The following is a 14196-nucleotide window of genomic DNA, read 5'->3' as shown; positions in this document are numbered from 1 at the left end:
GGTGTGGCATGGCTTGGTGGGCATGACAGGGGAAGTATACTGAAAAATCTCCATTCCCACTCCACTCCAGGGGAAAGTTATTGCAAAAATCCCCATTTCCTCCAGATCAACTAGGAATTGGGAGGCAGAGAATAGATGATGGCGGGACCAATCAGAATTTTTACTACCGGTTCTCTGAACTACTCAAAATTTTCACTACCGGTTCTCCAGAACTGGTCAGAACCCGCTGAAACTCACCTCTGGTAGAAGTCTTTTGAGTATTTTATCAATTTTTCTTCTTCTTAGAAAAAATGTCACAAGTCTTGGAGAAGAAAATTTAGACATTTCTTCCCCAATTTGCAGTAAAAGAATGTTACCACTGCATTACTACAGAGACAGATCTGAATTCTGTTCTATGCTCCCTTTATCTTTCTTACAACATCCATTACTTGTTATATCTTACAATATCCGCTAAAGATATTGGGATTGCTATTCCCCACATTAATAGAAGGTACTTGATTGGTTTAGTCTGCAGTCTAAAGAAGTCAACCTTGGCAACTTTAAGAGGTGTGAACTTCATGCTGGCTGGGGAATTGTGAGACTCAAAGTCCATACTTCTTAATGTTGTCAAAGTTGAGAAACCTTGACATCAAGGAACTTAACAACTCCCACATGATCTAGTTTGGTGCCATACTTATTTGAAAGGTGATATCATTCTACATAAACTTAACATGTGCATGCAAGTCTTCAAAGCTCTTACTGCATGTATAGTGTAGCTATTTTGCAAAAGAGCGAGGAGGCTTTAGTTAAAACAGAACCGTAACATGAACATCTGAATGCTCTTCACTTTTGTCTTTTAGTGGACACAATAAAAGATCCAGAGTATTTCCTGTCCCGTTCAGCAATAGACAGCAATATGCTGCTTCAGGCATATGGAGAGAAGTTGCTTCTCCCTCACCTCTATCCTCAGTGGAAAAATTGACAAGTCATATATGCAGTCCATTCTTAAGTTGCTGTTCTTCTACATTAAATCCTGAAGTAGTTGGAATGTAACAAGCTAAATGCTACCACTGAGAAAGTGCTAACCAAGCTGATTATAGAAACATTAGAGATAATATTCTAAGCTTCTAAAACTATGACAAATCTGAGATATCAAATCCTCAAATCCTTTCTTTTCTAATCAGTTATTGTGAAATGAATGTGTGTGTCTATTATATGTAATGGCTTAGATTGAGACTAAATTAGTCATGCTTTAGCGTTACTGAAATAGCTTCCATCTGGAAGATGGAAAACACAGTGAAGGATATACAAATGTCATAACTCACAAATAGAACTATGGGTGATTTCTGCTACTAAAAAGTTGGTTCTGATTTCAACCATCTGAATGGATTGAGATTATTTTAGTAAGGATTTAGTTTCATTGAAAACAATCAACCACGCTTAATTTAAGCCCTATTGTTCTTTAGGGCTTTGGGGGTAGGAATGGATGTGAAAAAGGAAAATCTGCAAAAATTTCCTTAATGCAAAATCACCTGCTCATATATTAAGATATTACTTTAAATTCATAGATTGAATAACGATGTAAAATAATGTAGACACATCTTTTTTTATTAATAAGACAGGAGTGAGTATGTGAGTGTGTATTAAACAGTATTTTTAAAAAAACTTTGTTTCTTCTAAAATGTATTTATTTGGAAACTATCTTGTACCTAAACATGACAAGGAAAGTTCTGTCAGAATCTCTCCTTTGTTCCTCCAAACAATTGAAATGCTGCAAAGGAATGAAAGAGAAATAAGCCTGTTTTTCATCACTTTAATTCCACAATTCCTTTTTAAAAGAAGAAATGCATCATGTGTTCTTGGTGCCATTTTACTCTGTCCCTGCATTTAAGAAATGCTTTGTGGTCAGGCTTGTGAAAGGCTTATTGGACTGAAGGATATAATTTGCTTTTCTGCCTTTCTAGGCAATACCCAAGAAAAGTTGAAAGAGAACGTCTTCTGATGAAGAATAGCTCTGCCAAGCCCTGAATATTACCCAATAAGAGACAAAATGCTAAAAACAACTCTACGACCACCTTGTCTCCAACCTCAATCCAACCATGCAGGCCCCAGCAGAGTTGACCCAAATCCTCACATTATTAAAAACTCCAAGGCTGACCCTGCAGAAGGCAAAAGCTATTTGGCAAGGCTGAAAGGAACGGGAAATGATAGTAGCCATGGAAAGCAGGAAAGGAAAGAGTCAGCCAGAGAAAACCTCCAGAAAGAACCTTGGAGAGCCAATGGGAATGATGTCCCCCACAAAAGCAATGACAACAGGCCATTGTCCAATGAGAAAGGAGACTCTCGGTGGCCTGTTTCTGAAGGGATGGATTCTGGGATTAACAACAGGGACGATCAAAGTCAAGAATGGAAAGTGGTGAAAGTGAAACGAGTTCTGCTTTCTCCAGCTGATGAACCTAAGAAAGCGAGTAAGTATGATCTCACTTTTTAATCATCTAATCCTGCTTCAACTGTAAGGAGAGAGTAAGATAAACATTTACTGATCAGTAATCAGTAAAACTGCAGCCTAAAGAGGTGAGGATATTAGAGGCAGGTCTAAGATACGTAGCCCTTTTTTCTCTCCATCCATGTATTCTTGGCAAGTGCTAAGAAAAAAATGGCCCTCAGTTCCATTGGAGTCATTGAGACTTTCTTGAACCCATCTGCAAAGATGGTATGGCAGACAAATTAAGCTGATCCCCTTCAGTATCATTTTCTAGCATTAACTAATCATTATGAAACATTTGCCACTAATTTGTAAATTCTTGCCACTTTCAATGCAGCTTCAAATCAAAAGGACTCTCCTTTCTCGGGTAGAAGGCAAGTATTGGCTTGCTCGGACTTTAATAGGTTAAATAACAATTAAAATAACAAGCAGTAACTGTTAGAGGGATCTTGGAGTCCTAGTGGACAATCATTTAAATATGAGCCAGCTGTGTGCTGCAGCTGCCAAAAAAGCCAACACAGTTCTGGGCCGCATAAACAGAGGGATAGAATCAAGATCACGTGAAGTGTTAATACCACTTTATAAGGCCTTGATAAGGCCACACTTGGAATATTGCATTCAGTTTTGGTCGCCACGATGTAAAAAAGTTGTTGAGACTCTAGAAAGAGTGCAAAGAAGAGCAACAAAGATGATTAGGGGGATGGAGGGAGGCTAAAACATATGAAGAACGGTTGCAGGAACTGGGTATGTCTAGTTTAATGAAAAGAAGGACCAGGGGCTGCCACAGAGAGGAAGGGGTCAAGCTATTCTCCAAAGCACCCGAGGGCAGAAGTTTTAAAGAAGAGATTGGATAGCCATTTGTCTGAAATGGTACCATATAAGGTTTCCTGCCTAAGCAGGGGGTTAGACTAGAAGACCCGCAAGTCCCTTCCAACTTTGTATTCTATTCTAATTACAACTTTTTAAAAAAAAATACCCACAGGGTTTACTGGAAGTGACTTCTTTAATATGGCTGAAAATACAGACAGGTGCCTAATTTTGTGAATTTGCATACGGGTGTATTAGAGAGGGAGAGAAGGGAGGACCAGACAGGCTGCAATTTCTAGTTGAATTTTATCTGGTCAACAATATATCCTGTTTGGCCCTAACATGATATTGATAGTTCTTGACTTAAAATCATTCAGTGACCATTCAAAGTTGCTGGGGAAAAAACACGTATGACTGTTTTTCATACGTGTGCTTTATGTTGCAGCAAACCCACAGCCACATGATCAAAATTTGAATGCTTGGCAACTGGCACGTTTTTATGACAATTGCAGTGTCCTGGAGTCATGTGATCCCCTTTTGCAACTTTCTGACAAGCAAAGTCAATGGGGAAGCCAGATTCACTGAACAACTGTTTACTAACTTAACAACTGCAGTGATAACAACTGTAGCAAGCAAGATCGTAAAATGGGGCAAAAACTCACTTATTTATTTATTTATTTATTCGATTTGTATACCGCCCTTCTCCCGAAGGACTCAGGGCGGTTTACAGCCAATAAAAATACATATAATACAGGTTAAAAACAATATAAAAAACTGATTCAATATATAGCATAGAAAAGCTAAAATAAAAATAAAAAAACCCATTTAAAACTGCATTTAGGCTAGCCCTGCGCGATGGAACAAAAGCATCTTCAGCACTTAACAACTGTCTTGCTTAGCAATGGGAATTTGGGGCTTGATTGTGGTCATAAATTGAGGACTTCCTGTATCAGAAAGAGCTGTTAGTGTTACAAGGAAACAACATAATAGCAAATTATGTAATCTGCTGAATATCATAAATTCCATAATTAAGGTTTCCTGTATTAAAAATGTTTTAAAAAAGAAAAAAAAAGGTTCTGACGAACCTGTGCCTCAGCTGTGATCGTCGGAGCCTCTTTTTAAACTTTCAATTGCATTTTTTACTACCTATTCACCCGAATAGGTTGTAAAAAAATGCTTTTAAAAAGGTTTTTAAAAAGGCTCTGACAATTGCGCACCACAGCTGATCAGCCTCCCCCCCTTGCGCGCACTGTTCTACTTATCTTCCTTCCGATGTCTCCTTTTGGCGTGCACATGTGCGTGCACGCACCTTGCATTTGGTGCGTATTGTGCATGCACACGTAGTGTGCGTTTGGTGCGCAGAGTGCATGCGCAACCACTGAACCGGTAGTAAACTGGTTCAGATTTCACCACTGGGCAGGGTCCTAATGTAAGGCTCCTATAATAGCCCCAATGTAGCAAGAAAACCCTTCGCAAAGAAAATGGATATTCCACCTCTCAAGAGGTCTGTAAAAATGGGCTTAGCTAGTCTAATAGCCATATTCTGTAACACTAACAGAGTTGGAAGGGACCTTGGAGGTCATCTAGTCCAACCCCCTGCTCATGCAGGAGACCTGTACTAGGGATTCAAACTGCCGAACTTCCGACCTTTCTGATTGACAAGCTCAGTGTCTTAGCCACTGAGCCACCTAGTCAGGCTCAGCCATATTCCCATCCTCTCTCTTGAATAAGAAGTGGTTTGTTCTGGATGGGCTTTAAACCAGTCATCGATTAATGGACTTCCCCAGTTGGTAAAATCATTTTAAAGCTGTCATCGGTAATGCTGGGATTATTTTTATTCCATTTTTCCTTTCATTTCCTTCTTCTTCACCTGGTGTCCTCATTAAGTGCTATTGGTATAATACAGTATATAACCTTAACATTTATGCATTTGCTAATTCCCTTTTAAAACTGTCCAGCTGGAAAGCTGAATGATATTATTAGAGAGTTATGCATCATATGAAAAAAGATTTCTTTTCAGCTGCCCTGAATTTCCCACCCTTGAATTATGGCTTTTAAAAAACAAAAGGGAAAAAAACCAGTTTTTCTAGTCATTGTCCATATGTTTTATGTTTTGATCGTTTAGACTATCTGCAAGAAAAGCAGGGAAATCTCCAGGATTCTGGGCTAAGTCTAAGAGTGCAGGTTGGCAGACTTTCTAGAACAGTGATCTGTTTTCCAAGTTAAATACAACTCATCCCAAATCTTTTTAAAAATCAAGCGAAGCCCAAAAAGCAGAGCAAGGAGAGATGTAGAAATGAGAGACATGTGAAGCAATACCCTGTAGAATAACTTTGCATAGTCAACATCATTAATGGTAAACACAGATTACAGTACAACTCTCAAAAATGACCCGTAACTGGAGATCTCTTAGGTTTTGAAATAGGACGGACAAATTTGGAAATAGATGGGTAATCAAAAAAGAGAGACAAGTTAAAAGAGCTCCATGGCTACCACTGGATCAATTCAGGAAATTAGAGCCCAATGCATGTAACAACCACTGAGTTGTGCTAGCTGAGGAATATAGGAATGTTGGTACTCGAGTTTTTTGGAGAACTGTTATCTGAATGGCATATCCTTTTGATGGTAGTACACAAGGAAGCTGTAGGATTTTTGTTTTAAGGTTGAAGGGGAAAAGAACCCTACAGAATATGATAAATACTTAAGAAAAAAAAGCAGGTATGAGGGGCTGGGTGATAACTGTGGTAATATAAAGAGAGGATGACAGTGGGAGATAAAAATAACTTTCCTAGAAGGTGTGTCCTTTACCATCTGATGGCTGGTATTTTGCTCTCCTAGAGGTACTCTTAAGTTAAGGGAAGCTTATCTTTAAATTAAGATAAAAAAAATATTATGGAGCTGTTTGTATGTTTTAAAAAAGGAAACAGCTCCAGATTTGCCATGGACATAATTTTGGCAATCCCTCATCACTTATAAAAAATATCAAAATTGAAGATATCAAACTAATATATCTGGATAAATGCTGTATGAATGATCCATAGGCAATGCAAGATGACAGGCTTTAAAATGAAGATGGAAAGTGGGTTCTTTGCATGAAGTTTTCCCAAATGATAAAAAAAATTTTTTTTAAAAAATGTGAGCACATTCAAGAATTATTATATATAATTCTTAATAAACGTCACAAAAATACAATTTGTGAGGAACATTCTACATTTCCTGCAGGGCAACAAAGGTGTGAAAATCAGCTCCTCCCCATAAAGTTTGAGCCCCACTAGCCAGAAAGCTGGGATTTGGTATCCAAATAGTCCAAATCGGGTAAATTCCTTGAAACGTGTGAAAGCAGGGCAGCCGTGTTTTTTTTTTTTTAATCAGCCCAAACCCACCACGTGAACTTCCTCGCTTCCTCAGGTCAACAACCTCCCCAAGCCCAGTGCCAATCGGATGAGGGACGATTTGCGATCTGTGGGTATCGCCGTACAACCTTGGCGCGGCCGGGCGAGATAGGAGAGGGTTAGGGGTGTGCCTCGATTTCCTAACAGCCGAGGCGCGTTTATCGCTTTGCTTGCAAAACGCACGCCGCTTCTATCTAGTCGAGCCTCTGCGAAGGGTGTCTGCGGGGTCTCGCGCTCGTGCGTGGACCGGCCGACCGGCTGGCCGAGGTGGGGGTGGGTCCCATTTGGATGCCATCCCGCAGAAGGGAATGCCCGGGCGACTCTCGGATGGGAAAGAAATCCGCCAACGGCGAGCCCGCTGGGTCAAAGGAAACAAGCGACTTTAAAATAAATAAATTAAGAAGCGGGTGTGGGGGGGTGGCGTGGAAGCGGGAGGAGGAAAAGCGCAGGCAGCCGTCGGTGAGTCAGCCAAGCTGAGCAGGGCACGCTGGTCCCGCTCTGTCTCTGCTCTCACCGCTTAGGGCGGCTGAGGCAAAGCGAAGCCTCCAACTGGCTTGCGCCGGGGCGTCCAGGAACACCAGGGTGTGGGGGGGGGGTTACTCTCTCTCTTTCCTCCCCCCTCCCCCGCCGCACCCCGGGTCCTCAGCTCCGATTTGACAGACGCGGCCAGTTGCTCTGCGTAAAGCAGGACAGACACCCGATCCGCTTTTGGAGCAGCCGGGAGCAGGCAAAAAGAAACCGCGCTGCCGTGCAAACCCCGCGGTAGGAGAGGCTGGAGAGGAGGCAGCAACTCACTTGACGGGACAGAATGAGAGTGAGTGAGTGAGTGTGTCAAAAAAGGATCGGAGCCCGGCGCTTGCAAAAGGGATCGAGGACAGAAGCCCACCCGTGGAAAGGGGAGACACACGGTAAGATGAACGGAGGGATGAACGGGTCCCGGTGGGGCGCCTGTGGGGCAACAGCCTGGCCAGGAGGGAGAGAAAAAGAGGCTGGGCTAAATTTAAACAAAAAAAAGTCAGAGGCGAGTCAGGGCTACCTGTTGCCCCGACAGCCGCCGGCTCTGCGGCGTGTCCTTTTTCCCCTACTAGCCGAACCCTTTCCGGTCTCCCAGGCTCGGCGGGTTTTCTTGCTCCCACTTCTGGCGGGGCAAAGCAAGCGACCCGAACTTTGTTGGCGCGGGAACCTGTTGGCTTGGGATTTTGGCGTCCGCGTCCGTCCGCCCCCTCGCCTGCCCCCGCCCTTCCAGAGACAGGAGGGAACGGATCGCCAGAAGCTGAAGGCCGGGCCGGGCCGCTTTTCCTTGCGGTTTTTCGGGATTATTCTTGGCAGGGTAGCACCAGGGAAGAGCCGCTCGCCTCCGGGGGTGTGGGGTGCGGTACCAAAGGCAGCGGCAGCTGGGTTTTTCTCGGGAGAGAAACGGAAACGTGGGTCTCTTCTTGCGTGTGGCCTGCGTGGATTTTCAGCGGGGCGTCGCAAAAGAGCCCCGCAGGGCAAGGAAACCTTCCCGACACCCCCTCTGCCCACTGCGGGCCACGCCTATTCTCAGACTGTCAATTCTACCTCGGATTTAAGGTGCCGGGGAAACCTGGACCAAGTAAACTTTTCCAGGTCTTCTGTGGACTGTGAAGTCCGGAAGAAATTAACGGCAAGTTCACCTAAGTAGAGATAAACACCTTGTGTGCACGATCCTCTGTGGAACTTGATCCACCTGTCTTTAGAGATCAACTATATCGTGGTTCCCAGCCAGTCTGCCTAGCGGATCACAGCAGTCTGGATATGACATTCACCAGGTCTTGTGAATGCAATTTGTGGGGAAGGAACCAGCACAGCTGAGTGTCATTGTGGGTGCCTCCACTCCACAGTGTTTAAAACACTGAGATTTGCAGCATTTGGTGTCCTTTGTGCGCCTTGTTCTAATTCCATCAAAATATCTTGCCTTGGAAATCAGTTCACTGGCCCTACAAGTTAGGGTAACCATTTGCCGCCCAGGGTCATCCGTGATCTTGCTGCTATTTCCTTCAGTTTGTCCTTGTACTTCACTTTTGTCCTTGTACTTCACTTGCCTCTTGAAAACTAGCAGGCAGAGAAAGACGGGAGCATATGCGGGAAATTTACCGTAAGTCAATAAACCCTGATGAATCCATACCCGACTATGGTAGATTCACTTGACCAAAGTATTCTGCGATGCCTAGATCCATTTGAATATTGGAACACCATCAAGTTATTTCACTCAGTTCTGACTAAAAAATAAATATCTAAAAGGAAGGCTATTTTGACCTCACCATGTGTCCTTCCTACACACAGCCACCTATTTTAGCTTAAGAGTACTGCTAACACAAATGTGAGAAATGCAGGTATAATCTTAGTAGGCAGGGGCTTGTTGACATCCCCCTCTCCCTTTGTTATTTGTCTTGTACCAGGATATTTTCTTTCACTATCACCTTCTGTGCTAAAAAGCTCTGCTTATCCATCCAGAAAGAAACCCTTTTATGTCAAAGAAAACTTGAGATGCTCAACTGGCTCACACAGAACTAAAAGTCCCATCCCATCCATGGATCTTTTCCCCTCTGACATTTCCAAGGGCAGCAGCTTGCTGTCCAGGCCCAGAGTATCCTCAAGGCAGTCCCGTCGCTGGGTACTGCAAGAAAAGATTGGGAAAGTCTCATAGATCTTTTCATCAAGGAACTCATAGGAAGCATCCAAGGAAGATTCTTTAGCCTTAGACGCTCTGGCACCATTTATCCATTTGAAGAAGATGAGTCAATCCTACTTATTTTTTTCTGAGGATTTTTATACCAAACATGAAATCCCCCACATAAAGGGCTGCTTGAATTTCCTGATGTAGCTTTGACAACACAGAATTTACTCAGAAAATTCACCGTGGGTAGCCAGAGTGAGAGCCCATTAGAAAGTGACCTTCTGACCAGTGTTCGGAAATCTGAACACAAATTTTAATTGCCCAGCTATTATGAGCAATTGGGATGGATGCTGGGAGTTGTAGTGCAGCAACATCTGGGAGACAATAATGTCCTATTCCTATTCTAGATTGTGTGCCGCATTGGGAAGCTAACAAGAAGAATATGTAAATAATTAGATCCATGTGGACCACAACATTGAACATTGAATATTTGCTCCTAAAATAAACACAAAAGAGGCTGCAGTCTGCAAGAGTTTTAAAGAGCTGTAGGGTTTTCTTTAGCTTTTGTGTATCAGTTTAAAGTGACTATTGGATTTGATTTTCAATAGAAACTATCTACAACATGATGATCTTTGAGCCACCCTTTCTCTAGGTTTCTGAGACACTTTTGCTCTACTGCCATTTAGGAATGTTGAGAGGCAGTTAACTGAATTAATTGTTGAGAGACAATTGACTAAATTAAGTCAAAGAAGAGAGTGGCAAAACCTCAGAAACCCAGCAGAATGACTACAATTTGGAGAAAGATCTGTTTTAAAGTTTAAAAACTTGGTACAATTCTTGACAGTCAAGGAAATGGTACCTGAAAGGCCTTTGTCCTAGTATAAAATCAGTGGAAAGATTTAACAAAAAGGAAAACCTTCCTGCTGGGTATGATTTTCAGTCTTTTGAATTGCTTCCATTTCTGTCATCTCCTCAAACCAACTTGTAGTAGTAGTGAGCATTGAGTACCTGTTTGTGTCAACTTCAAAGCATGATAAAAGTAGTTCTAAGGTAGCAAGTCAATAAAAACATATTTATTCTCTCACCAAAAAGAAAAAACAACTATAGAATAAATGTTTGGGACAAATAGGGCCACAAGGTTTGCTTAGATTAATACTAGTACTGTAGCAATAGCAATAGCACTTAGATTTATATGCCACTTCACAATGGTTTATAACCTTCTATAAGTGGTTTCCAGAGTCAGCATATTGTCCACAGTCAGCATCTGGGTCCTCAGTAGGGAGCTCAGTAGGATGGAAAGCTGAGTCAACCTTCGGCAGTGAGACTACTGAACTGCTGCCAGCCAACAGTCAGCAGAATTAGCCTGCAAAATTCTAACCACTGCACCACCATGGCTCCTGTGGTGGTCTGGCTTGCTTTTTTGGCACTGACATGTGACTGTTCCAGTGGAAGATAAAATGAGCAGATTTTATTGAGTCTATTTTGAGAAATTATAGTACCTCTGAAATTGGAATAGAACACCTGTTCATGTGGCAAGCGAAAGCACCCTGTGATCCTAGAATAGGACAGTACATATACTCCAAAACATTTTCTACTGCTTTGCAGTAGAATTTTAAATCACACCATGAAATATCAGTGGGACAATTGACCCACATTGGCAGCCTGATTTCCTGCCATTTTAAGACAGGAAACATAAAGTTCTGCAACACCACTTTATTTGCAAATAATTGCTGATGCATCTGAAATTCAACACTATTTTTTCCATTCTTTCTTCAACAATTTAGCAACAATATATTCAGCACAGTTTTGTCCAGGGCTCCCAAACAGCACTTTCAAGCAACTATTACTCAGTACACAAGCTAACCAATAGCTCAACAGAGCAAAAATAAGCCAGTCTGTATCACTATTGTCTACTTGATTGTGCCTCCTAGCATCCAACAAACTTGTGACATAAGTATCCACAGGGGGAGGGTAAGTGAAAAAGAAATCCATCATGATGCCCTAACTCAAATGCTAGGGTTTATGTACTTGCCCCAGAAACCAAGATGCAAATATATAAGAGTAGAGTTTTCATTTTGATATAAATATGACAGTATTGTCAATTTCTATATGGTCTTCAGTACATTTGTCTGCAAATTCTTCAGAGTGCAAAATCCTCTGGGTTATGGGACTATTGTGAGACTATTTTTTTGGAAATATTAACAAAAGCAGAGGAGCCTCCAAAGCATTATTTTCATCATGGTACCAACTCAGCAAGACCTGTGACGTATATTAATTATCAAATACAGAGAAGCCTCACAATCTGAGCTATGATTGTGATTTTACAAGGAATCAAAGCTGCATTTTAAGACCACACTTAGGTCATGGTGAGCGAATGCAATATGACCTGGCTGGGAGATGGTGAATGTGGCAGTCTACAGACCTCCCACAAGCATAAGAGAACCATTTGGGAGAGAGTGCCATCCAGTCTTAAGGTGGGGATGAGGACCATTTAAAGCTGGACATTACGAATCTCTGCTCTAGTGTGTGTGTGTACCATAAAGCAGATGCTTTGCACTTGTTCTCCTGGTAACATCACTCATGAGCACCGGCGTTTTGATCATAGATAAAAAAAAGAGTTGCCATTTTAAAAAAAATATTTGTTTCACTCGTGTCCTTTAAAAAGAAAAAGTTGTATTCTCTGTATAGCAAATGGCAGGCTATGGGGAAATGTTCTTCCAGAGATAATGTCTTCCACAGCATCGAATTTCATAAAATCCTAGCATTCGAAGGGGCTATTTAGACTCTCAGGTTCCCACTCCCTGCTTAGTGTAGGGATCCAGTTTAAAGCACCTCTCTGACTGACAGCTGTCCAGCCTGCTCTTACTGACTTTCAGTAGGAGGAGAACTCGCCACCATTCTGTGTAATTAATTCTGAAATGAATTTTTCAAAAGAGGAAATAAAACCTTCCCTTTTTTTTAACATTTAACAAATAGTTTCTTTACATTGTAACATTTTGATGGAAGAAACTATACTTGAAAAAAAATGCATTGCTTCCTTGGAGCAAAATGTTTTGGGGGAAAGTTACTGGTTTTGAGCAACCTGAAATCTTAGAAGCTGACATACTTATGTAACCACTGATGATCAAGCAGCTGGGCTCTTGCTCACATCCCCTAAACATGGCATAAGCATAGCTCTGAAAACCAGTTCTATATCGCTTAATCTCAGGGCCTTGCCTTTGTCCCTTCCCAGCGGAGGCAGCTTAAAGTCATCTTCAGATGGTCCCCTTTAAAAGTGGTGCTTTCCCACTTCCTCCAATAGTGCAGTCCTGAAAGTGTGCTATTCAGAAGTTCTGATTTAACTCAGGAAAGAGAGAAGGGTTTTTCCAGCCTCACAATGATGATTATGCTTCTTTCACAATTGGTGTATTATAGATATTCTGCCACTTCTGCTGGCAAGAGTTACTAGTTGGATAGTTATTCTTATTATTACTTTGCTGTGGAGGACAGCGGTATTCCCATTTTGGCTACTCCACAGCATACATCTAGGTCCTGTTAGCCATGATCACTCTCTACCAACACCTGTTGCCGCATTCATTTAGGATGGAGTTTTCATATTATTGATCACTATTTCACCTTGTGCCTCTGCCCATTTCTGCTTGTCCAACCAACATAGCAGGGAGGATAGAAATGGTGTGAAGTGGGATGAAGGAGTGTCCCTGATGTTCCTCTTGAAAATTAACTAAACCCTTTACACCAGGCATCTTTTTACACTTATTCAATTTCTTCACACATGTGAAGAAAACCCATTGGGGGATATTTTTCCACTGGCATGTGATGTCAGAGGGAGGGGAAATGAAGGAAGGGACTCCACCAATTGGTGGTTGTAGTTGTACAACCTTGAATCTGTGAGGGCAGACGTGGTATTCAGCAGGTTCTGACCAGTTCTGGAGAACCGGTAGTGGAAATTTTGAGTAGTTCGCAGAACCGGTAAATGCTACCTCTGAATGGCCCACCCCCATCTATTCTCTGCCTCCCAAGTCTCAACTGATCAGGAGGAAATGGGGATTTTGCAGTAACCTTCCCCTGAAGTGGAGAGAGAATGGAGATTTTACGGTATCCTTCCCCTGCCATGTCCACCAAGCCACGCCCACCAAAACATGCCCACAGAACCAGTACTAAAAAAAAATTGAATCCCATCACTGTGTGAGGGTAACATATCACAATACAAAGGTGGAACAGGGCTGTGTGATAAGAGCGTGTAAAGCATAGTCACACTTAAATGGATGTTTATGGAGATTCTCAATCATCCAGGTCATGGTTGTCCCAATGGTCTTTAAGAAAGATCTTTGAAAGAACTTAAGAAAGTTCCTGCTTGAGCAAGGGGTTGGACTAGAACAGGGGTCTCCAACCTTGGCAACTTTAAGACTTGTGGACTTCAACTCCCAGAGTTCCTCAGCCAGCTTTGCTTTGCTGGCTGAGGAATTCTTGGAGTTGAAGTCCACTAGTCTTAAAGTTGCCAAGGTTGGAGACCCCTGGACTAGAAGACTCCAAGGACCCTTCTAGCTCTATCCTGATTCTGAATGTCCACTTGCCTTTTGAAAAAGCACCTTTGGGACCTTAAATGGCTGTCTGGTTGTGTTGTCTTATATGCCTGGGGCTTACTAGCTGATGACATCATTTGCAGTCCTACAATACTGCAGTTTCGTCCAACCTTTTAAAGAATGAATGGTTTTTATGATTCATATCTGTTAAGGCTAAGGTAATGTCTTGTTTTGTGAGGTGATAGGAATTGACATTGCTGTCCATGGAAATGCAGTCAGACTAAGCCAGTGATTGGATACTATTTTCCAGAAGAGACAAAGAAACAGACTGTTCGTCCAGTTGTACTTTTTCTTTTACTACAATATACTAGT

General features: G+C 42.1%; 1 protein-coding gene across 2 annotated transcripts in view; it reads left to right on the top strand.

Annotated features, from left to right (window-relative positions):
• The first annotated feature begins 1948 nt into the window (after positions 1-1948).
• SYNPO (synaptopodin) overlaps positions 1949-14196 on the top strand; it is a 73530-nt gene continuing 61282 nt past the window's right edge. The window contains exon 1 of one of the 2 annotated variants that reach the window (XM_058167598.1): positions 1949-2447. In XM_058167598.1, coding sequence (XP_058023581.1) covers positions 2030-2447 — 418 coding nt within the window. In that variant the 5' untranslated portion in view covers positions 1949-2029. Of the gene's footprint in view, positions 2448-6600; positions 7572-14196 lie in introns of those variants that run through there. The other variant, XR_009153287.1, reaches the window with a different exon arrangement.

Source organism: Ahaetulla prasina, chromosome 2 (assembly GCF_028640845.1).
Source record: "Ahaetulla prasina isolate Xishuangbanna chromosome 2, ASM2864084v1, whole genome shotgun sequence".
NCBI classification, from domain to species: Eukaryota; Metazoa; Chordata; class Lepidosauria; order Squamata; family Colubridae; genus Ahaetulla; species Ahaetulla prasina.
The sequence above is the reverse complement of the archived record's forward strand: the minus strand, read 5'-3'. Positions and strand labels throughout refer to the sequence as shown.